Raw genomic sequence first — 25,770 nt, forward strand, 5'->3', positions numbered from 1 at the left:
GTTGAGGACGGAGATGTGGCAGTGAATCCATGGCATTGCAGGTGGTCTAGAACTGAGTTTGAGAGTGGAGTCTCTAAGAAAGAGAAGGTGGTGTTGCTGCTGTTGTTTCAGCTGATAGCAATGGAATGGACCTGATGGTATAAATTGAGTTGTTTTGAGTTAAGCTGCAGGACTGGAATGTGTGGAAGGAACTGAGCTGCAGGTGTTGATTATGGTGGTTTATGATTGAGAGTTACAGAAAAGTATGTGGTGATGTTGTTGCTGCCTAGGAGTGTGATGACTCAGGTTGTGTTGTTGTGTAGTGTTGCTTGAACTGATATTGCAGCTGAGATGAGAATGAGAAGGCAGAGCTGGTGCTTGAAGTTGCAAGTGTTGCAGGTGATGGTGTTGTGTGCTGTTGGTTTAAACTGGAGGTGTGTAGTTTCAGGTGTTGAATGAGATAGATTAAGAAATTGGTGGGTCTGTGAGAAGTAGAAATTGTAGGCAAGGGTTTATCTGATGAAGTTGCTGGTGTTATGTAGTGGTGGCTATGAGCTGAGAAGAACTGAGATGGAAAGAGTTGTGCTGAAGCTTTTACAGGTGATTGAAGCTGCGATTTAAGTTGCAGTGGGTAAGTGGAGTGTTGCTAGCACTTGGCAAGCAGGGAAGAGAAGTGTTTTGCAGTTTAGGCTGTTGACACAGAACAGAAAGAGCTGAAATTGCAGGTGGGATATGAACTGTACAGGTGATGGCATTACAAGGATGGATGATGTTGGTGAATGTGTAGAATTATGCAGGCATGAGCTAGTAATGAAGCGGCAGAGATATCCATGGGACTGAAGTTGTGATGTAGCTAGTGGAGAGTCTAATGGAAGCATCGCAGGTGGTTTTATTTGTGGCAGGAGATGCAAAAGTGCAAGAATTGAACTACAGGAATTGGTTGCAGCTGCAGTTCAAGCGAGTGATTTGAAGCTACAGGTGGAAGTGGTGGTGTTGTGATGCTGCTGACAGGATTAAAGATGATGAACTGTGCAAAATTTGGATGGCCAGGTCCAACACTGAAGATGCAGGGCCATCATGGCTGGATGGAGCTATGAAGCACAATCATTGTGCAGCATAAAGCTTAGGCCAGTGCAATGGCCTTGGCCAAAACCTACTCAGCTAATTCGGCTTTGATTCAGTGACTGACTCGGTGTTTGACCCGAGTTAACTCAACTGACCCGGCCGAGTTGACTCGCTGACCGCTGACCGGGCGGAATTTGCCGGTCACCTGAGATGTTTTTGGGCAACTTTCCCGGCCAACTTCCGGTCGCTTCCCGGCCACTTTCTGGCGACATTCTTTTGGACATATTTTATACATGGGTTTCTCTCACTAATTGGCTTATTGGACCACTTGGACTTGTGGCTTTGAAGATCTAGTTTTGGAAAGATGAAAAGCTAAAAAAAGTGAAAGTTTCTACAACTTTGGAAATCACGTATTATTCTTGGAGCTTTGGAGATAGCTACAACTAGGGTTTGCTTTCGTTTTATTTTTCATCTTCTTCAATTATTTTTTTATTATGATTATGATGAACTCCATTATTATGAGTAACTAAACTCAATTATTGGTTATGGGATAAAAGTTGATTTCTCAGGCATGTTATTTAAATCAATGAATTAGTTTTGTCTCAAAACTTTATTGTTTATGATTCATGGTTGATATTGTTTTATGATTTGAATGCTAGATTGGTTGAGTCCGGAATCAATTAGATTAGTCTTCATCTCTATTGCTAGATTAGGGTTTTCAATACGAAATAGTTGTTTATCCCTGATTCTAAGTAGCATAGTGCCATTATTACTTGTAGTGATACATCTTTTTAATTGCATATGAATCATAACCTTTGTTAAAACGAATTAGTGCTTTTACACGTTTGTTTGCATTGATTAGTCTTATTTCATAGAACTTATTGCTCTTAGGGAATTAAACTTAATTGTGCTTTTACACTTTAGGTTGCTTTCTAGGTAGATTTCACAATAGCATCTTTTAATGTTGTTTGTGATAAAATCGGGAAATAAACGGGATACTCTTGCGATCAAGATATCCTAGGACTTCTAATAGATGAGAGATTAAAATTCCAATTCTAGTCATTAATGAAAATACATGTTTGTGAATGATACTATCCCGTGACCAATATCTTATCCTTATTGATTATTCCAATTATTTACTTTTCTTTCAATTACTTTTATTGCTTAGATAAAAACAAAAATCCCCCCTGGTTACTAAGAAACTGAAATTTTATAACAACAAAAGCCTCTCTGTGGGAACGAACTCTTTCTTGTCACGTATTATATTTATATCTAGTTGAGTGAGCTGACAACCGGTCATGGGGCCCACGATTCAAGTTGTTACCACTGCTAGGGTGAAATAGAGTGATTGAGTACCAAGTAAAATGAAAAAAAAATGGAAAAAAAAAGAAAAAAAAAATATATGTATTATATATAAAAAAAGAAAAAAAGAAATTGAGACCAGACCATCAGACCAACCGGAATAAATTCAATAAAGTCGACCACTGGAACCCTTGTATATGCCAGTTGTGTTGACCTAGAGTTAGGATTATCGACCACTGGTTCCCTTGTATATGCCAATTGCGTTAATATTAGTCAGACCAGTATCTCAGTCCATTAGGATAGGTTCATTTTGGCAGTGGCCTTCAGACAGATATGGGAAACACCGTTCACCTTAGTCAACATCAAAACCATCTACGTTTTTTTCTACATCCATCTTCTTAATCTATCCATGTGATTGGTTGACTCCGGTTATGATGTCCAGAAACTATCTGGGTAGAGCTCTGTCACTTATATATGAATTTTAGTATGCTTGAGTGCAAACTCGTGTACAACAATTAGAATTTCGCATCAGGGTACTTACTCCTATAGTCAATAAGTATGCCAACCAAGGAGATTCTTTAGTGCCTTCCAAGGTTCTGTGTAGATATCTAGAGTCCGGGGTAAAGGTTTTGAGGGTATATCTCTTGTAAGCCCTCCCGAGACTATAACTCGGCCATTAGGGCCACCTAGGGGTGTAAAGGCTTGTTGCATACGCTAAATGCAACCGATGATGCCCGCGACACTGAGTTAGGATTTTATTTTTATTTTATTTTTGCTCGAGGACTAGCAAATAATAAGTTTGGGGGTATTTGATGGACGCATTTTTGTGCCCGATTTATCTCGATTCTATATATTGATAGTGCTCATTTTTGTACTTATTATGGTGTTTTATGTGTGTGTGTAGGTATTTTTGGGCAATATACATTTTTGGAACAATTGGCTAGAAAAGTGTTAAAGGCACCCTCATTTTGGATAAGGGCACCCCAGGACATGTGTTATTTACACCCCAGCCGAGGATAGGGGGCGACCAGCTTCTTCCCCAAAATTCAAATCTGTTTTGGCGGGAAAAGAAATCAGCACACAAGAAGATTTAGGGTTGGAGTTTTGAGCGATTTCAATGGAGATTCAATGGATGATTTTCGTTGGGCTGGACTTCTTAGAGCATTACAGGGTTGGTACAATTGATTGGGTCGAAGGAATTGGGCTAGATAACCCGGGAGAAGGAAACAAAGGTGAAAGAAGTTACAGGTCTCTGTTGGCCTGATTTTGGAAGACTCAGGGAGACTAAATCGCAGATAATCTTTCCTAAGATACGTAATTACCTAATAGAGTGTTTGGGATGGTTTGGACAGGTCAGAATCGCGTAAATAAGTCGGCAGCGATATTATTGTCGTGACTTTCACGGAAAGTAAGAGAAGAATTTTAATCAGGATTTTTAGGTTTCCGAGGGATATAAAAGGTGAAGTCGAGTTCCAGGGGAAGGTTTGGAAGTTCAGAGAAATTTAGGGGAAGTTTAGAACACCACAGAGCCGAGAAATCGAGTTGCAGGAAACCGGGTTCTGCTGCTGCTGCTGAAGAACACGAAGAACATTAGATAGATTAGAGCAGTCTTTTATTTTACATCATATTTTTTTTATCGTTTCCTATAGCAGTTCTTATTGCAACAATTCCCTGTAACAATCAGTTTGTAACGCCTATAAAACGTTGCGAACTGTCTGCTTTATTAAGTTCTCTTGTTTTTCACCCTTTTGAGCAATGAACACCTATTTTGAGCACGTGAATAATATGAGGAGCTAAACCCCTTACCTGAGGCGACGGAGGAAGCCATTGTTCCATGAAAAGTGGTATATTTCTATTTTAATTAATTTTTGCAATTTCTTTTACGATTATTTGCATGAAACTAATATTGGAAAATTGATTTTTATTAAATGATTGTGACCCGTTTTGATGGAGCATGCTTAGTTTAACACTTTTGATGTTTCATGCTTGATGTATACAATTGTTACTTCAAAAATCTACTAGAGGCAATAAATTAGAATCACTTTAAACGCAAAGAATATTGCATGAATATTGATTAGATTAAATCACTTAATTGGTCAATGGTGGAATCCTGAGTCCCAGTGCTCTCAACAATCTTGAAATCGAATTTATTTGAGTTTCTATTTTAATTTAAGTCTAAAACAAAATCTTCACAAGTCTTTGAAAGAACCACTATTCTTACCATTATAAAAACTACATCAAGGAGAATTAGGGAGACTCAATCGCTACAATTAGTTGGACTGGACCCTTTACACTGAAACAGGACTGGTAAGTCCATCAGGATCGAAAAAATTGGGTTGCAGCGAAGGTTTGAAGAAAACAGGGGAACACGCTTTCAAGAGAGGAAAACTCGGGATTTCCTTTGGTTGATTCGTCGAAGCTGCGTGAAGATATCATCCTAGCACGAGTTAGACTCAATCTATTACGATAAATATGCATGTTGGAGTATGTCAACTCTGAACAGACGCGTGATGATCTAAAACATGGAATAAATATATTTTCGTATCACTCTATGTTGAAGTTGTTTTGTGCAATTTAAGGAAGTAATATTCCCTTGATTATATTATAATAATTGAAAGAGATTTTGACAACCCAGAGATGCGTGGAAAATTTAAAGAGAGAAAGAAATCTCGGTGATTTGGCATAGGGAGTAAAGACGAGATATACTGCATTAATCGAGTGGTTGAGGGTGTTGGTGATGTATAAATAGGTTGTTGGTGTCACAGGAGAGAACATCGAGAGATTGGGGAAGCTACAGAGAAGAATATGAAGGTGCATAGCAGATTTTTCTGCTGCTGCAGAGAAGAAAAACCTGAAGAACACAAACCGTAAAAAACTGTCGTTTCTAGGGTCTTATATATAACAGTTTGTAACGGTCAGTTTGGAACATTTATCTTCACTTTGTGACAAATATTGTAACGGTGTGTTCTGTAACGCCGTACAAGAGTTGCGAATTCCCCGAATTACATAATTTCTTCTTTGTAAACACCATTGGAGCAATGCAAAGTCATTTTGAAAGTGTCTACAACATGAGGTGCTAAACCTATCACTGGGGCGGCGGAGGAAACCGATTTTCATACATGGGTAAATTTATTTTATTCTTTATGTGAATTTTGCACTTATTTTAAATTGATTTATGATTTGAATTAATTAGTTATTACTTTATTTTATGGGTCATGCTTTCTTAAATGTTTGATGTCCCATACTTACGATTTATAACAAATATTTTGAGAATCTACTTTGGAAAAATCAGAGTCTATGTTATTTTGTTTATTGAGCGATAATTGTTGAGAATAAATAATTGAGCCTTATGTTATGAATTCGGTGGAATCCTAGTCCTAGTAACTCTCGCTTTTGTTTATATTTATTATTTTCATTAAATCTTTAAATTTAATCTTCACAAGTCTTAGGATTCAAATCTTATTACTACAACAATTAAAAAATCGTATCATTTTGGCGTCGCCGACACAAACTTATTTTTAGATTAATTTTTAGATTAATTTTTAGGTTTATTTTTATTTTGTACAGTATATTCATTTCATTTTAGATTTTCTTTTTTCCTTTTTATGCGTTTCTTTTTGTATTTCTTTACAGTGACTATTTGAGGACGATGGCTTTTCTGAGGAGGCGTCACCTAAGATGACACTGGAAGAATATAAGCGTAGAAATTCAAATTATCAGGCAGCCTCATCTGAGATGACACTTGGTGAATATATGCATAGGCAACGGTATGGAGTTTTCGCTCCACAAATGGTAAGCGAAGAATCTCATCTCATGATATATGAGAAGTATTACAAATACACACCACCTAGTTTGGAACAAAGACTGAGAATTATGGAATTCCAAAAATTATATAATGATGATGATGATCAGTCTTGTAGTGACTCTCTGTTCCAAGCAGAATTTGTATATGACCATGTGGATGATTGTGTAGATGGTTTTCCTAATTCCATAGATGAATCATCTCACAAGATAATTTACCGAATTTAGAGGTTGTTTCTAGTCCCCTAGACTTCCAAAAGTTACCTAATTTAGGGTTAGAATTGTGTGCTTCTAAAATTTTGTCGGAGTACTTTGCATCTAAATACCCAGAGGATTTGCTTATCCCCGAAATCGTGCATGAACCAATTGATGTTTCCCCAGTCCCCATAAAATCCCCATATTATGTTCTTTACACACTTCCTTGTGTTGTAAAAACTTGGTTTGGAATTAAGTCTCTGTTTTTGATAGTTTCAGTGTCTCCACACCGTTATAACATAAGTGTGAAGCTGTATTTCGGGTTGATCCCCAAATTTTCAGGTTAGTAGTGTATGGTGATCCTTTTTGTACATTCCAGTAGGTATATTTATTTTATTTTTATTTTCTTTATATTTTTCGTTTACTTTTTGCATCTTATGAATTTCCCATCTTAATTTTTGCGTTGGATGATTCAATTACATTGAGGACAATGTAATGTTTAAGTGTGCGGGAGCGGTTAACTTTTTTACTTTACTTTTTCAGGAATTTCCTTGCAAATTATGATCAGCTGTGTAGCGGGTCTAGTGTAGGTTTGTAGGTATGTTATGATCAGCTGCGTAGCAGGTCTAAAAAAAAAATATATTATGATTGTTAGGGTTATGACCAGCTGTGTAGCGGGTCTTTTTCTTTTTTCTTGCATGTGATGACTAGCTGTGTAGCGGGTCTAAAAAATAATAAATAAAATAAATTATTGATATGACCAGCTGTGTAGCGGGTCTCTCTCTCTCTTATATGACCAGCTGTGTAGCGGGTCTTCTTCGGTTTTGCTCGAGGACTAGCAAAATGTTAGTGTGGGGGAATTTGATAAGCACAAAAGTGCGACGCATTTTCACCCAAGCTATGACTCATTTTATCACTAATAATCTTGTTTTAAGTCTTTTCAAGGAATAAGCTCTCGTGAAGAATGTTACTCGAAAAATAATGTTTTGCACACCTGAGGACACATGTTATTCAGACTCTCATTTTGGTTAAGGGACACCTCAATTAATAAGGGGCACCTTACTTGATAGGAGGCACCTGCTTTACTATTCAACACACACTGATATTCACACCTCAGACTTCGCTAAGGGGCGCCTTCTTCTTCCCCATTTGAATTACTTTTTTGGCGGGAAAATATTCCAGAAAAACCCGATTGTTGGTGTGAAGATTTTGGAGGAGAATTAGGGAGAATAAATCGCTACAATTAGTTGGACTGGACCCTTTACACTCAAACAAGACTGGTAAGTCCGTCAGGATCGAAAAAATTGGGCTGCAGCGAAGGTTTGAAGAAAATAGGGGAACACGCTTTTAGGAAAACTCGGGATTTCCTTTGGTTGATTCGTCGAAGCTGCGTGAAGATATCATCCTGGCATGAGTTAGACTCAATCTATTACGATAAATATGAATGTTGGAGTATGTCAACTCTGAACAGACTGTTAGGAATTTTAGGACATGGAACAGAAACAATCATGGATTGAGGCGCGTAGAGACGCTTTCTTTAAAGCGTTATTTGCTCTCACTCGATTTGAGTTGTTGAAGGGACTAATTGAAAATCGCTTCCAGGATACAACAAGCCTTGTGTGATTGGCGACCAACAAAATCGACGAATCACCCTGAACTCTTCTTGGTATCGTAATTGAGTGACAAATATAGAAACTGCCGAGATTGAGAAAACAATGAAAGTGTTCTTTTCCTCAAGGTTTGTTGGACATATATAGACATTGAACAGACACATAAAGTGTCCATTCATATCAAGTCTCTTTACATCCATACCTTTTCAAGTTATTAACTGGTTACTTGAACACCAAGAGACACATCCGTTGGATCATTCTTTTTCATCTCTTCTCTATAATTGTTCATATCTCTTTACCATATATTTAATCTAATTGATATTTTAATTTCCAACAATCCTCCACTAGATTAGATATACACATAAATAATCAATTATCCACACAATACTATGTTTCTATGCATATGCATAAGTATCAAAACCGATTAAACTTATGTTTAGTGTAAATGTTTCAAAGTTCTGTCGAAGGTGATGGTGGCCTTGTATTTAAACCTCTACTTCATTGTGATACAACCGGAAACACCACACACATAGAGACATTGATACTAATACGAGTTCGGTTTTCGCTTAACACTTTTATGGCCTTGTGCTTGCCCGGTTTCATGAGCAATCCCAAGAGAAACCTCACTCTTATGAGAAGCGTCACCACTTCTATGCTCACATAGGAGTAATCCTTCCAGTTTTCCGTTATTTTGAAAACTTGTTCACAAAGAATTGGACTTCATTAAGACTAGTAGTCAACCTCTATTCATAATGGTACACATCAACACTCCTTTTCACAATCATGTTATTCAAAACTTAAGTGTTGAAACTAATCACTTATCGGTAACTTGTTTTTACCTATTAAATCGATGGACTAGTCATTTTCTAGTGGTCGGTCAGGTTACCATTACCGGTGACTAAACATTGAAAAAGTGGGGGTTTAACAACACCAACCAATATTTCGATTAGCAATCTGTATGGACTAACTCCGAAATATTTACTAGAGAATCAACTAAACATTCAGACTCAATCTAGATAAAAGTATCTCAAGGAGTTAATATCTTTCTCTTGTTTTGATTCACTTAAGCTAATAGAAATCAGCAAGTCTATAATCAAACACAAGGAATAACTTGGACGGTACCAAAGACCAATGTCCAAGGATCAATCAATATCAATCAACAACCAAAGGTCGGATTTCCAAATTATTGATACAAACGCACAACCTGTATTATTTCAATTATATAAACAAATATAATGCGGAAATAGAAATAACACAGACACCAGAATTTTGTTAACGAGGAAACCGCAAATGCAGAAAAACCCCGGGACCTAGTCCAGATTGAATACACAATGTATTAAGCCGCTACAGACACTAGCCTACTCCAAGCTAACTTCGGACTGGACTATAGTTGAACCCCAATCAGTCTCCTACTGATCCAAGGTACAGTTGTACTCCCTACGTCTCTGATCCCAGCAGGATACTGCGCACTTGATTCCCTTAGCTGATCTCACCCACAACTAAGAGTTGCTACGAGCCAAAATCGCAGGCTTTAACAATAAACAAATCTGCCTCACACAGACAACTCTATCAAATGATCAATCTGTCTCCCATAGAAAAACCCTAAAAGTTTTTGTTCCGTCTTTTGATAATAACCAAGGTGAACAGGAACCAATTGATAGCCCGGTCTTATATTCCCGAAGAACAGCCTAGATTAATCAATCACCTCACAACAATCTTAATCTTATTGTAGCGAAACAAGATGTCGTGGAATCACAAACGATGAGACGAAGGCGTTTGTGATTACTTTTTATATCCTGCCTATCGGAGAACTCTCACGATCTCTAGCCAATCAATATGATTGTACTATTACGATAGAAAATGCAAGATCAGATCACACAACTACGATAAAAGTAGTATCAGTCTGGCTTCACAATCCCAATCAAGTATTTAAGTCGTTAACCTGGTTTTAGAAGAAGAAAACCAAAGGTTAAAGGTGAAACAACTCTAGCAGAGAAACTAGTATCACACGGACGTATGGGGATTAGTTTTGCACATTACTAAATGTCTCATTTATATAGCCTTTCAAATCAGGGTTTTGCATTAGTTACAAAGCAATCAATATTCACCGTTAGATGAAAACCTGATTTAGATTCAAGCTAATATTTCTCAACCATTAGATCGAAAACTTAGCTTGTCATACACAAATGACTGTAGGCTTTTAGGTTTCTTAACCGCACCCAAACGTGTACATTGTTGGTTCAACAATAGTCTACCCAAAGAGGTTAACCATATGAGCGTTTCATACCAACCATGTTCTTCCTCACCATAACTAGTTCAATTGACTCAAATGAACTAGTTAAGAGAGTTGTTCAATTGCAAGGAAATCTTATGTAACTACACAAGACACAATTGAAGCAAAGATGATTTGATTCACTCGAATCGGTTCATGAACTTTAATAGCCACGGTTTGCAAATGCAGTCCTTAGTCTTTTAAGATTAAGTTCATAAATCATCTTTAGATATATAACCTTCTCAAGTTCGTAGACTAAGTTCGCGGACTTAAGACACCGGATAGAGTTTACAAACTCTAGCAGAAATTCTCGGGTTCGAGAACTACGCCAGTTCGTAGACTGGGTTCGCGGACTTGGGTCACGCAAGTATTTTTTCAACTCCAGTAGAAATTCTCGGGTTTGAGAACTTTGGCAGTTCGCGGATTGAGTTCGCGGACTTGGCACTTGCCATACTTCCGGTTCTCTTGATCAACAAAGTTCGAAAACTTCGATTCAAGGAATCCATTGGTTATGTTATCTAAACTCTCATTTCAATCATTGAAACATTCTTAGAGGACGTTATATAATTGTTACACTATTTCTCGTCAAAGCAATTTTCAAAGTGATTGAAACATTCGTGACTTTCGTCACTAGGTAAAGATAAACTTGGTCGAAGCGAATAGCTTACCAACACATATTTCGAGATATAGATAGGCGAGGTATACTCGGCTCGAAATACCAAATGTGTATGATCTAGTATATATATAGCATGCGACTTTTGTCTCAAAGAGTAGGAGATAGAATAGATATACTTTTGAATGACGGATAAGTTCAAGTCTCCACATACCTTTTTGTCGAGAAGTTCCACCGGTTTCTTGAGTAGATCTTCTTCTTGTATGATGAATTGCCATGAAGTCCTTGAGCTCAACTACACTTACTATCCTAGTCCGAGACTTAGGTATAAGAGACTATAAATCAAGACTTATAGTTTTGATCACTAACATTGACAAACATGCTTGAGATAGCAACACATGCGAGTTTGACCGAGCAGTGCTCTAACAATCTCCCCCTTTGTCAATTTTAGTGACAAAACTATCAATACATATGGAATATAAAAAAGATAATGAAACTTTAGTATCTCCTATTCCACATGTCTAATCTTCAACATTCCTCGAAATCTTCGTCACTTCCAAGTACTCCAATGATCCCAAAGGTTGTAAGTTTAGCACCATCATTGTTGAAGATCCGTAGCTATAACAATGAGAAAGCATCGGTCTCGATCATTGTTATACAGTGTCATAGTATTATTATACAATGTCAAAGTCCAATTGTATCACAACTTCAACAATAATACTATGGTGATATGTATCACTCCCCCTTAGTCAATACTCCATCTCACATGAAAACCACTCCCCCTTACACAATGATCCGAAAACCATATGTATTTGTAGTGTGAACTACATATTAATTCTCCCCTTTTTTGTCAATAAAATTGGCAAAGGTACAAGAACGGGATCATAATGAAATTTTTGTAAGAGACATTTCATGACTGAGAGAAAGAAACACACAACATCTTATTTAGATGCTATCATATAGCCGAAGCTAACAACATTCATCAAGGAGTTTAAAGATACAAGATAACCCCTCTAAAATTCCACAGTCGCACACCCCTCAAGATATGACCATTAAGCACAAGTTCAAAAGAACTCTCCCCCACTTGATGTCATTCCCAAGGGAACAACAACGAGCGACCTTAATTTCAAGAGAAAAGAAGGATTTTGACACACACAAAAGATGACACTAACAAGACAGAAAACAACCCTACAAGAACTGAACTGAAGTAACCTACTGGAGTTTCAAACTCAATTGACCAGAAGATAGAGATAAGCACAGGGGAAAGAGTTATAGAAACACTTAACGAACCAAAACAACACCAATAAACTGTCGCAAGTGTTGGAATGTAGCAGTGTCTAATGGTTTGGTAAGAATATCAGCCAATTGTTGTTCGGAAGGCACAAATTCCATACTTATGATACCGTTTTCAAAAAGATCACGAATAAAATGGTACCTTATGTCAATGTGCTTTGTTCTTGAGTGCTCAACGGGATTATCAGTGATTCGAATCGCACTAGAGTTATCACAGAAGATCTTCATTATTACAATATCAACTCCATAATCAACTAGCATTTGTTTCATCCATAGGAGTTGAGTATAGCATGAACCAGCAGCAATATATTCTGCTTCACATGTAGACAGGGATTGAGAATTTTGTTTTTTGCTATGCCAAGCAACAAGATTTAGTTCTACGTATTAGAAACCCCGGATGTACTTTTTTTGTCCTCGACACATCCTGCCCAATCAGCATCTGAATATGCAGATAAATCAGTGTTAGTATCAAAAGTGTAAGATAAACCATACCCGACAGTGTGATTAATATATCAAATGATCCTTTTTGCAGCTGCAAGATGAGATTCCTTTGGATTTGCCTGAAACCTGGCACAACAACCAACACTAAAAGAAATATCAGGTCTAGTAGCTGTAAGATACAAAAGACTAGCAATAATAGATCGATACAACTTTTGATCCACTTTTGCTCCTTTCTCATCTCTATGTAGTTTACCAGTGGTGGGCATGGGTGTTAATTTTGGAGAACACTTATCCAGGCCGAATCTTCTCACAAGATCACGAGCATACTTCTCTTGGGATAAGTAAATTCCATCCTTATGTTGTTGAATTGTAATCCTAAGAAGAATTTTAATTCACCAACATTGCTCATTTCAAATTCCTTAGCAAGAGAGACTTGGAAGTCCTTTGCAAAAATTTCAGAAGTTGATTCATAGATGATATCATCTACATAGATTTGAGCAATAACAGCATCTTTCCCACTCCATTTGGTAAACAGCGTGTTGTCAGCTCCGCCTCTTGAAAAACCTTTTCTAATGAGAGAAGTAAGTTTTTCAAACCAGGCTCTAAGTGCTTGTTTCAACCCATACAGTTCCTTTTTGAGCTTTAGCACATGATCTGGGAAATCAGGGTTTTCAAACCCCTTTGGTTGAGCAACATAGACTTCTTCCTTTAAGATTCCGTTAAGGAATGCGGATTTTATATCCATTTGAAACAACTTAACCTTAAGAAAACAAGCATGAGCTAACAAGAGATGAATGGACTCAAGGCGTGCCACAGGAGCAAAGGTCTCGTCAAAGTCAATCCCTTCAATCTGTGAATATCCTTGAGAGACAAGTGTAGCTTTGTTTCTGACAATCGTGCCAAATTCGTCAGACTTATTCTTGAATATCCATTTGGTACCAACAATATTGATATTGGAGGGACAAGGTACAAGTTACCACACATCTTTCCTTTGAAATTGATTTAACTCTTCATGCATAGCATTCACCCAAAAGGGATCGTTCAGAGCTTCATCAATATTTCTTGGTTCTACTTGCGAAAGATAACAACCAAAATTGCAAATATTTTGAAGCTGTCCTCTAGTTTTAGCTGTAGAATCTCTTCCTCCAATAATACTGTTTGGATCATGATTCCTTTGAACCCAGAGATGTCGTGGAGGAACACGTTCTTGTTCATCAGGGCTGCCTTGATCAGTGCTCTTCTCCTCGTCACTAGAAATGTCAGGATCAGTAACAGTTGGAATAACTTCAGCTGATTCTGGAATTTCTTTGACTTTATCAATTGTCTCGGTTGGAGGCAATTCAGCATGAGGATTATCCTGACGAAAGTTACTAATGTCGTCGATGATAACATTAGCAGATTCCATCATGACTTGAGTTCTGAGATTAAATACTCGAAAACCACGACTATCAGAAGCATAGCCAAGGAAGATACCTTCATCACTTTTGGTGTCGAATTTCCCTTTCTGTTCTCGATCTTTCAGAATATAGCACTTACTTCCAAACACCCTGAGATAGTTTAGGTTGGGTTTCCTTCCATACCACAACTCATAAGGAGCGTTAAGGGTTCTAGACCGTAAATACAAACGGTTGATCAAATAGCATGCTGTGAAAACAGCTTCTCCCCAAAATCTTAAGGGTAAGTTTTTGTTATGGAGCATTACCGTGGCCATTTCCTGAATATTTCTATTTTTTTTTTCAGCAACTCCATTAGCTTGAGGAGTGATAGGTGGTGAGTATTGTTGAATGATCCCCAGTTCGTCACAGAATTCAAATACCTTTGTGTTTTTGAATTTTGTACCACGATCGCTTTCAATTTTCTTTAGTTTGCAACCTTGTTCGATCTGGATCTTTTTAACAATAATCTTGAATTCACCAAGAGTTTCATTCTTATGAGATAAGAATGCAACCCAAGTGAATCTGGTGTAATCATCTACCATAACTAAAGCATACTTCTTACCAGCAACAGTGGGTTGTTGAATTGGTCCGAAGAGATCCATATGAATTAAATCAAGTGGAGCTTTAGTGAGAATATCTCGAGATGATTTGTGGTGAACTTTCGTTTTCTTACCCTTTTTACAGGCACCACATACACCTTCAATCTTTGCATTGATTTTGGGAATGCCTCTAACAAGTTCTTTGTTAAATGATCTTAGTTAGAAGGCGATAATTGATGTTACCAAAACGCTCATGCCAAAGATGTGTAGATTCCACCTTAGTCAAATTGCAACGATTACTAAACTGACTACTAAGAAGATAACAGTTGTTTTTACCATGAGTTCCTTGAAAAATTACTTTCCAAGTTTTGTCAACAATGTCACATCCATTTGCATTGAAGACAACTCGATGGCATTTGTCACAAATTTGACTAATAGAAAGAAGATTAGCAGTCATACCTTTTACGTACACTATATCATGGAGTTCTGGAACACCGGGTAGTTTGATCGTTCCCTTCTTGCTGATGTAGCAGCAACTCCCATCTCCAAACGTTACAGGACCTCCTTCATAGTCAATAGACGAAATGAACCATGTGAGATCACCTGTCGTGTGTCTACTGCATCCACTATCAAGAAACCATTGAAAAGGAGACGTATATCTTAAAAGCAAAGGCACCCATACTATTAGTACTTTTCTGTTTAGAGTTTCCTAAAAGTTTTGTATGTCCTTTCAGAGTATCAACATGTTGTTTAGTTTTCTTACAAATATTACATGCAACATAAAACTCTTTTGGAATGACATACAAACTTGTTGAAAATGATTGGAAGAATCACAACAACAATACGTGCCACTTCTTTGAAGTTTGTCTGAGTGGTTCCTAGTCACATCAGTTTTTTCACTATCTGATTTACGACTATTCTTTAAAGGGGAACAACTGGAGTTACTCAGATTCACCAAGGGACAATTACCAGATATCAAATCCTTAAGAAATGCAATTTCTGAAACAAGACCAGAGTTGATCCGGATTTGTTCATCCAACCCCTTTTGAAGAGTAACCAGTTTATCAGACCTTTTTCTACGGTTGTTTTTAGAACCTGGTGAAGCGTGAATTGAGACTTTATGGTCCATATAGTCAGATCTCTACAGACACAGACTTTTGAGGTCTTAAACGTGTTTGCCTGCTCTGATACCAATTGAAAAAGCGGGAGTCTAACAACACCACCCAATATTTCGATTAACAATCTGTATGGACTAACTCCGAAACACTTACTAGAGAATCAACTAGACAGTCAGACTCAATCTATATAAAAGTATCTCAAGGAGTTAATATCTCTCTCTTGTTTTGATTCACTCAAGCTAACAGAAATCAGCGAGTCTATAATCAAACACAAGGAATAACTTGGACGGTACCAAAGAACAATGTCCAAGGATCAATCAATATCAATCAACAACCAAAGGTCGGATTTCCAATTGATTGATACAAATGCACAACCTGTATTATTTCAATTATATAAACAAATATAATGCGGAAATAGAAATAACACAGACACCAGAATTTTGTTAACGAGGAAACCGCAAATGCAGAAAAACCCCGGGACCTAGTCCAGATTGAATACACAATGTATTAAGCCGCTACAGACACTAGCCTACTCCAAGCTAACTTCAGACTGGACTATAGTTGAACCCCAATCAGTCTCCCACTGATCCAAGGTACAGTTGTACTCCCTACGCCTATGATCCCAGCAGGATACTGCGCACTTGATTCCCTTAGATGATCTCACCCACAACTAAGAGTTGCTACGACCCAAAATCGCAGGCTTTAACAATAAACAAATATGTCTCACACATACAACTCTATCAAATGATCAATCTGTCTCCCACAGAAAAACCCTAAAAGTTTTTGTTCCGTCTTTTGATAATAACCAAGGTGAACAGGAACCAATTGATAATCCGGTCTTATATTCCCGAAGAACAACCTAGATTAATCAATCACCTCACAACAATCTTAATCGTATGGTAACGAAACAAGATGTCGTGGAATCACAAACGATGAGACGGAGGCGTTTGTGATTACTTTATATATCCTGCCTATCGGAGAACTCTCACGACCTCTAGCCAATCAATATGATTGTACTATTACGATAGAAGATGCAAGATCAGATCACACAACTACGATAAAAGTAACATCGGTCTGGCTTCACAATCCCAATGAAGTCTTTAAGTCGTTAACCTGGTTTTAGAAGAAGAAAACCAAAGGTTAAAGGAGAAACGACTCTAGCAGAGAAACTAGTATCACACGGACGTGTGGGGATTAGTTTTGCACAATAATAAATGTCTCATTTATATAGCCTTTCAATTCAGGGTTTTGCCTTAGTTACAAAACAATCAATATTCACCGTTAAATGAAAACCTGATTTAGAATCAAACTAATATTTCTGAACCGTTAGATCGAAAACTTAGCTTGTCATACACAAATGACTGTACGCTTCTAGGTTTGTTAACCGCACCCAAACGTGTACATTATTGGTTCAACAATAGTCTACCCAAAGAGGTTAACCATATGAGCGTTTTATACCAACCATGTTCTTCCTCACCATAACTAGTTCAATTGACTCAAATGAACTAGTTAAGAGAGTTGTTCAATTGCAAGGAAATCTTATGTAACTACACAAGACACAATTGAAGCAAAGATGATTTGATTCACTCGAATCGGTTCATGAACTTTAATAGCCACGGTTTGCAAATGCATTCCTTAGTCTTTTAAGATTAAGTTCATAAATCATCTTTAGATATATAACCTTCTCAAGTTCGCAGACTTGGTTCGCGGACTTAAGACACCGGATAGAGTTTACGAACTCCAGCAGAAATTCTCGGGTTCGAGAACTACGCCGGTTCGCGGACTTGACTCACACAAGTAGTTTGTCAACTCCAGCAGAAATTCTCGGGTTTGAGAACTTCGCCAGTTCGCGGACTGAGTTCGCGGACTTGGCACTTGCCATACTTCCGGTTCTCTTGATCAACAAAGTTCGAAAACTTCGGTTCAAGGAATCCATTGGTTATGTAATCTAAACTCTCATTTCAATCATTGAAACATTCTTAGAGGACGTTATATAGTTGTTACACTATTTCTCGTCAAAGCAATTTTCAAAGTGATTGAAACATTCATGACTTCCGTCACTAGGTAAAGATAAACTTGGTCGAAGCGAATAGCTTACCAACACATATTTCGAGATATAGATAGGCGAGGCATACTCGGCTCGAAATACCAAATGTGTATGATCTAGTCTATATATATATAGCATACGACTTTTGTCTCAAAGAGTAGGAGATAGAATAGATAGACTTTTGAGTGACAGATAAACTCAAGTCTCCACATACCTTTTTGTCGAGAAGTTCCACCGGTTCCTTGAGTAGATATTTTTCTTGTATGATGAATCACCATGAAGTCCTTGAGCTCAACTACACTTACTATCCTAGTCCGAGACTTAGCTATAAGAGACTAGAAATCAAGACTTATAGTTTTGATCACTGACATTGACAAACATGCTTGAGAAAACAACGCATGCGAGTTTGACCGAGCAGTGCTCTAACAAACATTATTGAGGTTTCAATCCCATCCATATATGAATTCGCAAAAAAATTCCTTCAAAAATAAATTCCTACTAAAAGGACTTGCCAAACTAATTTGGACCTATCTATTAGATTCAAAAATCTAATGATAACAACCATACTATGATCAGTTTCATTCCCATTACACAGTTAATTTACTCACTGTGTCTCCTTTGAAATTTGATCATTTCTTCGCAACCAAAAGCCCGTTCCAAACATCAATGTGCTCCTGGCTTGGCTTTTGTGTTGACTGCATAATCACAACAGTTATTTTCCTGGTTCATTTATTCTTTCAACCAGAGTAGATTGGCCTCATCTATTAGATTCAAAATCTAATGATAGGCACATCACAATACTACGATGTTTTCATAGTTTTAGGAGCTTTGGATTCAAAAAATCCCGTAAGCATCTACATATGTTACGAAGTCCAGTGCTTCAATCATTTTGATATGTATACATTCTTATACATAGATCCTAAGTGCCTTGGATGCAGTACTCCACCACAACAGCCCTACGCACCGAGTCTAACCATTAAGACTTTCAAAATATACATCTCTAATAGGGAGATAAGGATGCATCTGGGTGTATCCATCCATAATCCCCAACACCCATCGAATTCGACTAACCATGTGAACAGATAGGTCTCCAACAGTTAGTTCTAACTAGCATTACTACATACACCTCACTTACGGCTGCAGATTAGACAATCTTTCACTAGAGAAATCACTTGCCTTTCAAGCATAAGCCTTGAGTAATGTAGCTCGGACAGACTTTCATCTGTTCAACAAATTCTAGTTAGCCTCAGAACTCATCCTAGCCCTTTACCGCTGTACCAAAATTCAGGGCTATGCCTGAAACTCCATGAAATATCTGGTCATGAAAAATTAGGGGCTATGGCGATGAATTAATGGTATCCCCAATTAATTCAGCATCTCTTGAATAAATGTTTAAGCCTTAGCATTTGCACTTGTCAAAGTGACAGTGCATACCACTCTAATACCCCCACAATTTTGTTATTCAAGAAAATCATCAAATGAAATTCTAATCGAAGTTCCATCACACATTTCTATAGATCCTGTAGTGCACCGGAAGCACCATTTTACCACAGAAATGAGAAACCATGATGTTTCGTGAATAACAATAATGGGACAACAAACATGGTGAAGGCGATAACCAAACCATTGTTAACAAACATAATTCAAAAATTATACTTTCCCCCAAAATTTTATTAATTCAAATATATGCATCACAAATCTGCATTATATTCCACAAATTGAACCACTGGTATGTTGCACAATTAAGTAGCCAAAGGGAATACAAATATTCTCATATACCACTTACCAGTGGTACATGGAATTTATCTCTCTTGCTATCCAATTTTAACATTTCGAGTAGTCTCAGGGCAATTTAACAAAAGTTCTATTTCACACTTTTATACCCATTAAGAAGTGTCTTTTCACTTCAACAATCAACAACAGCAAATGATAGATTCAAACCATCCTGATACTAACGAAGTGCTCCAGCAAAGTTAGATTAGAGTATACATGACTTTCCAATTCCTGGTGAACAGATGCCACTAATGACTTAGTATCATTAGTGTATCAAATGGAAATCTAATGACTTAGTGTCACGTTGGAATTTTTCTGTTTCAATCTAATTCCATACATTTGGAAGATTTTCCTGATGATACATTGACACTAGCCCTTCTCCATTCACCCCCGTTTCATGATCATACTCAAAGTCATGAAATACCAGAATGTGAAAGTGATATTTTGAAACTTATAAAAACAGAAAGTTTCCGGAAGATGATCTTTACAGAGTTACAATGATAAATTCATTTCATAATGATCATATAATGATGATCCAGTCCGTCTGGAAATATTCACAGTATACTCTAGCCCATTGGAGCAACAGTTGCAGATTATTTTGATCGAACTACGACCAAGTTAAATCCTTGTTCATATGTATTGGTTATGATAACAATTTTCTGACTTAGACATTTATTCAAACATCTAATACATAATCCAATCATATTTATGCAAACCAACAAATCATGTACTCATTGCGAGAAACCAACATGATGTATTCGCTAAATTTAGGATATGCCATCGCAATTAAAGGAAAAAGAAATTAGATACACTTATCTGATTGACGCCGGTTTCTCACAGAGATTGGCTTTGGGATGTCCAGATGTTGGTTGTAATTTGGAAAATTATTTTCCATCTTCCTTTTAACCTTGTTTCTCTGTCAAACATAACTGCTTCTTCCTTTTCGGAATAGAATCACAAAACTTCATATTTAAGTTTATCCTGCACGGACAGCGCCTAGCCTAAACAAAACCCATAATTGTTCCAAAGTCCATTGATGAAGCAACGCTTTAAAATTGTTAGGAATTTTAGGGCATGGAACAGAAACAATCATGGCTTGAGGCGCGTAGAGACGCTTTCTTTAAAGCGTTATTTGCTCCCATTCGATTTGAGTTGTTGAAGTGACAAATTGCAAATCGCTTCCAGGATACAACAAGTCTTGTGTGATTGGCGACCAACAAAATCGACGAATCATCCTGAACTCTTCTTGATATCGTAATTGAGTGACAAATATAAAAACTGCCGAGATTGAGAAAACAATGAAAGTGTTCTTTTCTTCAAGGTTTGTTGGACATATATAGACACTGAACAGACACATAAAGTGTCCATTCATATCAAGTCTCTTTACATCCATACCTTTTCAAGTTATTAACTGCTTACTTGAACACCAAGAGACACATCCGTTGGATCATTCTGTTTCATCTCTTCTATATAATTGTTCATGTCTCTTTACCATATATTTAATCTTTAGATTAAATTTCCAACACAGACGCGTGACGAGCTAAAACATGGAATGAATATATTTTCGTATCACTCTATGTTGAAGTTGTTTTGTACAGTTTAAGGAAGTAATATTCCCTGGATTATATTATAATAATTCAAAGAGATTTTGACAACCCAGAGATGCGTGGAAAAGTTAAAGAGAGAAAGAAATCTCGGTGATTTGGCAGAGGGAGTAAAAACGAGATATACTGCATTAATCGAGTGGTTGAGGGTGTTGGTGATGTATAAATAGGTTGTTGGTGTCACAGGAGAGAACATCGAGAGATTGGGGAAGCTACATAGAAGAATATGAAGCTGCATAGAAGATTTTTCTGCTGCTGCAGAGAATAAAAACCTGAAGAACATAAACCGTAAAAAACTGTCGTTTCTAGGGTCTTATATTTAACAGTTTGTAACGGTCAATTTGTAACATTTATCTTCAGTTTGTGACAAATATTGTAACGGTGTGTTCTGTAACGTCGTACCAGCGTTGCGAATTCCCTAAGTTACATAAGTTCTTCTTTGTAAACACCATTGGAGCAATGCAAAGTCATTTTGAAAGTGTCTACAACATGAGGTGCTAAACCCATCACTGGGGTGACGGAGGAATCCGATTTTCATACATGGGTAAATTTATTTTATTATTTATGTGACTTTTGCGCTTATTTTAAATTGATTTATGATTTGAATTAATTAGTTATCATAACTAACATTTTGAGAATCTACTTTGGCAAAATCAGAGTCTATGTTATTTTGTTTATTAAGCGATAATTGTTGAGAATAAATAATTGAGCCTTATGATATGAATTCGGTGGAATCCTTGTCCTAGTAACTCTCGCTTTTGTTTATATTTATTATTTTCATTAAATCTTTAAATTTAATCTTCACAAGTCTTAGAGTTCGAATCTTATTAGTACAACAATTAAAAAATCGTATCACCTGATGAACTTGAATTTTGGATATGCTGTAGAGAACACCTATACGAAGAGAACGGCATAAGACCCATGTATTGATCCTTTACCAATCACTCCCAGTTCGTCACTTTGTGTCGGGCAATGTAAATGGCCACCGACAAAGTCATGGTTGAGCGTGATTTAGAAATTTTTAAACTGTTTGCTCGTGCTCCGTGGGCCCGAATAGCGTCATTGTACCACACATTTATATATTCATGACGGACATTTGAGTTGCTTGCTTCAAGTGTCATCATTATCCTAAAAACACAATTCTGTATCGTTTAAATTATTAAAACGGTGTTAGACACATGATACCTTGATCATGGATAAGTCGGGTCGTCCATAAGGTAGCAGGGAGCCATACACTTTGAATTGTAGTCACAGTTGACTAATACCAGTCCCCAGTGTTATTGGTTTCCACGTACGTCCGCATAATCTTCATCCAAAATCCAAAATCCCAATAAAAGTGTAACCGATTACTCTCAGAGATAAACACACGGTTTTCAACTTAGGGTTTCGTCTTCCTGCATTGTCATCTTCATCTCTGGATTTTGCCGGTTTTCAACAAGGATTTAAAATTCCATTCGTATTCATCAAAATATGTCTGGTAGTAGAGAATCATCCTATGAATCTATTTCCAGGCGCAGAAACACAGCTGATAAATTGGTAAGAGATATTCCTTCTTCCGTTCTTGCATCTTTATAATCGATATCTGATCAATATTTTGGCAGGTGGAGCAAGCAGATTTTTCTTCCTCTTCTCCTTACAATCTGAGACCTTAAGAATACCATTAAAGTTCCTTCTCGCTTCTCCTTTACTTCAATGGCTGCCAACATGGTTGATAGAGTTGTGGAGATAATCATCCTCTTCTGTCGTTTCCTCGAGATTTCATATTGACTATTGAATATTCTTCTGATATGGCAGGTTGATGTCTGCGTTGACACTAAGGAGAAGCAGAATGAGAAAGATACTAGTGATGGCAAAACGACGACTGATGATGAGATCTCCGCCAGTCCGTCAGTCAACCCTGCTGAGGTTGAACTGGGAATCTCTATCCATGAATATCCAACTGTTGGACTTTCTTTCGATCTTCTCCTGAATAACTCATGTCGTGACCACCAGAATATGGGTGGGTTTATCGTGTCTAAGTGTTATGCCGCTATGTATACCAAGATCTGCAAGATATACGGTCACATCGCTACCACCGAGGTATGGAAGAACGATCCACAAACACTTGTTATTGCTGTAGCTGGATTGCTACCCGTGATTGAAGAGATGGAGAAGAAGAATCTTCGTGATGTCAGCAACAAGGAACTGTATCGGTAGGACGATATGATCTCTAACTGTGAGGTTCTCAGATTTAACGTCGGCTGGATTCGTCATCGTCTCGAGATCATCAAGATCGATAGACAGGTCACCGCCGCTAATATAGTCTCTTCTACGAATGCCATCATAGAGGAAGAAAAAACTCTGGCCACGGAGTCCGTAAGAGTGGACAAGGCGATTCAGGACTTGAGGATCAAGACTGATAACTATCGGAAGAGGCTTGAGATGGTGTACAACATGAACTATTTACTGTTGGATGGGTTACTCTATAGAGTTTTTGGTTTTTCACATTTCAGAATGTTTTCTTGAGTAAGGTTTAATTTGATGAAACTTTTTAGATTGCTGCAATGTGTTTTCTTTTGAATGAATTGGTAGAACATTTAGAGAACTACTTTTTGGAGAAATGAAATTACATTCTAATATCTATATTATCGTCATACAATTAGGTATAATATGCTTTCAGCCACTTGCTATTGATTATAGTTCCTTCAACACCTCTTTTGAGTGCAAGGATTTTGTAGTATCCGCTAGGTGCTGATTTGATGACCACATAGGGACCTTCCCATTTAGGTGCCAAATTCGAAGCAGACATGTCTTTCTGAATATGTTTTTGCAGTTTTCAGTACTAGATATCCTACTTGAAATGTTCTGGGTTTTACCATTTTGTTGTATGCTTTAGAAACCCTCCGTCTGTATGCTTCTACATATTTCTCGGTTCAAGAATATCTAGGTCATCAACTCTGGCGTTTGATACTTCAGTTTCATCCTATTGTACCCAGATAGCAATTGCAATCCTTACTGGAGGAATCTTGATCTCGGCTGGGAGGACAACGTCTGCACCGTAGACAAGGGAGTAAGGTGAAGTTACGGTCAAACTCCTTGATGCAATCCGATATTCCCACAATGCCATGGGTAATTGCTCGTGCCATGTCCTTGGATTGTCATGCACCATTCGACTAAGAATCTGAATCAAAGTCTTATCAGTACTCTCTGCTTGCCCATTCCCTACTCTCTGCTTTCCCATTCCCTTGCGGATAGTATGGTGTGGAGAAATTTTTTTTAACGTCGTACTCCTGGAGTAATTCGGTTTCATGTTTGTTTGCAAAAGGGGTACCGTTATCTGTAATGATATGTTGTAGAACACCAAATATGCATATGATATATTCTTTGATGAATGCCGCAATGGTGATGCCAGTAGTGCTTCAAAGAGGGATAGCTTCACCCCACTTGGTGAAGTACTCGGTTGCGGTGATAATATATTCGTGTTGTTCAATGATGCAGGGTTAATCTTGCCAATAATGTCTAGTCCCCAGCTGTAGAACGGCCATGGAGTTTTTACTGAATGTAATGGAAGGCAAGGAGTGTGTATGAGGTTACCGTGGAACTGGCCTTGATGGTATTTCTGAACATAGGCACCTGCGTTATCTTCCATGGTCGGCCAATAATATTTCTCATGGATCTGGAGAAATAATTTCCTTGTCCCTTGATGTTCCTCATCGTTCATCTCTTTTAGGCCCATCGGGATTTCACATTCTGACAGACATCTTAGTAGATTTCCTCCAAAGCTTTTGCAATATAGAATCACATCGTGAAAGACGTACCTCTTAGATTTCTGGGTTAACCGAACTGCTTCTTTCTTTTCTGAGGGTAGGTCATTATCACTGAGGTATTTGATGTAGGGTTCTCTCCAGTCCCCGGCATAGTGAATGATCACCGCTTCGAGTTGATGTGGCGGAAACTGACTACTCGGGCATGATCCTTGCAGTAGTCTTGCTTGTGTCTCCATGATAGGACAATAGTATCTGAGGCGCCAGAGTCGTCTATAAAGGGTTATTACTGAAAAAGCGGGGGTATAACAACCACAACCAATAATTCGTTCGGCAATCTGTATGGACTAAACTCCAATATAATTTCAAGAGCATCAACTTAAAAGTGAGACTCAATCAAGAAATATATCAAATGGCTTTTATCTCTTTCTCAATACAATCATCAAATCAAACAGATAGTGAAAAGGCGAGGGTACCCAAATATACCTCAAGCTAAAACTTTTCCTACCTATAAGTCCTTTCTCCGAAAGTGATTGTCTATGGGCCGAGTCGAGACAATGCAACTAATTGGTTCACACTTCGTGTGATCGTCTATGGATACGAGATCGAGACAATACAACAACGAAGTATGTTTACTTGATAAAAAGGTTTGGACTGAACCAAACACAATAGGATTGCTTATCAAGTAAATAGGAATTAACGTTTGTGTAATTTACTTTAATTATAATAAAACAATTATAATGCGGAAATATAAATTAAATGACACAGCAAGATTTTGTTAACGAGGAAACCGCAAATGCAGAAAAACCCCGAGACCTTGTCCAGAATTGAATACTCTCAGGATTAAGCCGCTACACAAAATTACACCAACTTCATATAGTTGAGACCAAGCAATTAAACCTATAGTTCACCTAGTTCAGTCTGTATTCCCACGCCTCC

General features: G+C 37.6%; 1 protein-coding gene across 1 annotated transcript; it reads left to right on the plus strand.

Moving 5' to 3' along the window:
* Nucleotides 1-22,469: 22,469 nt before the first annotated feature.
* LOC113295643 lies at nucleotides 22,470-23,284 on the plus strand. The gene is made up of 2 exons (XM_026543973.1): nucleotides 22,470-22,624; nucleotides 22,883-23,284. Exons 1-2 carry the CDS (start codon nucleotides 22,559-22,561, stop codon nucleotides 23,282-23,284), a joined length of 468 nt encoding a protein of 155 aa, XP_026399758.1. The 5' UTR covers nucleotides 22,470-22,558.
* The last annotated feature ends 2,486 nt before the right edge of the window (nucleotides 23,285-25,770 follow it).

Source organism: Papaver somniferum, chromosome 7, assembly GCF_003573695.1.
Source record: "Papaver somniferum cultivar HN1 chromosome 7, ASM357369v1, whole genome shotgun sequence".
Classification (NCBI taxonomy): Eukaryota; Viridiplantae; Streptophyta; class Magnoliopsida; order Ranunculales; family Papaveraceae; genus Papaver; species Papaver somniferum.

Bases quoted from the DNA above. Each gene is read 5' to 3' on its own strand.
- LOC113295643 (XM_026543973.1), top strand. From the start codon at position 22,559: ATGTCTGGTAGTAGAGAATCATCCTATGAATCTATTTCCAGGCGCAGA. The intron at 22,625-22,882 runs GTAAGAGATATT...CTGATATGGCAG, and splicing joins GAAACACAGCTGATAAATTG to GTTGATGTCTGCGTTGACAC.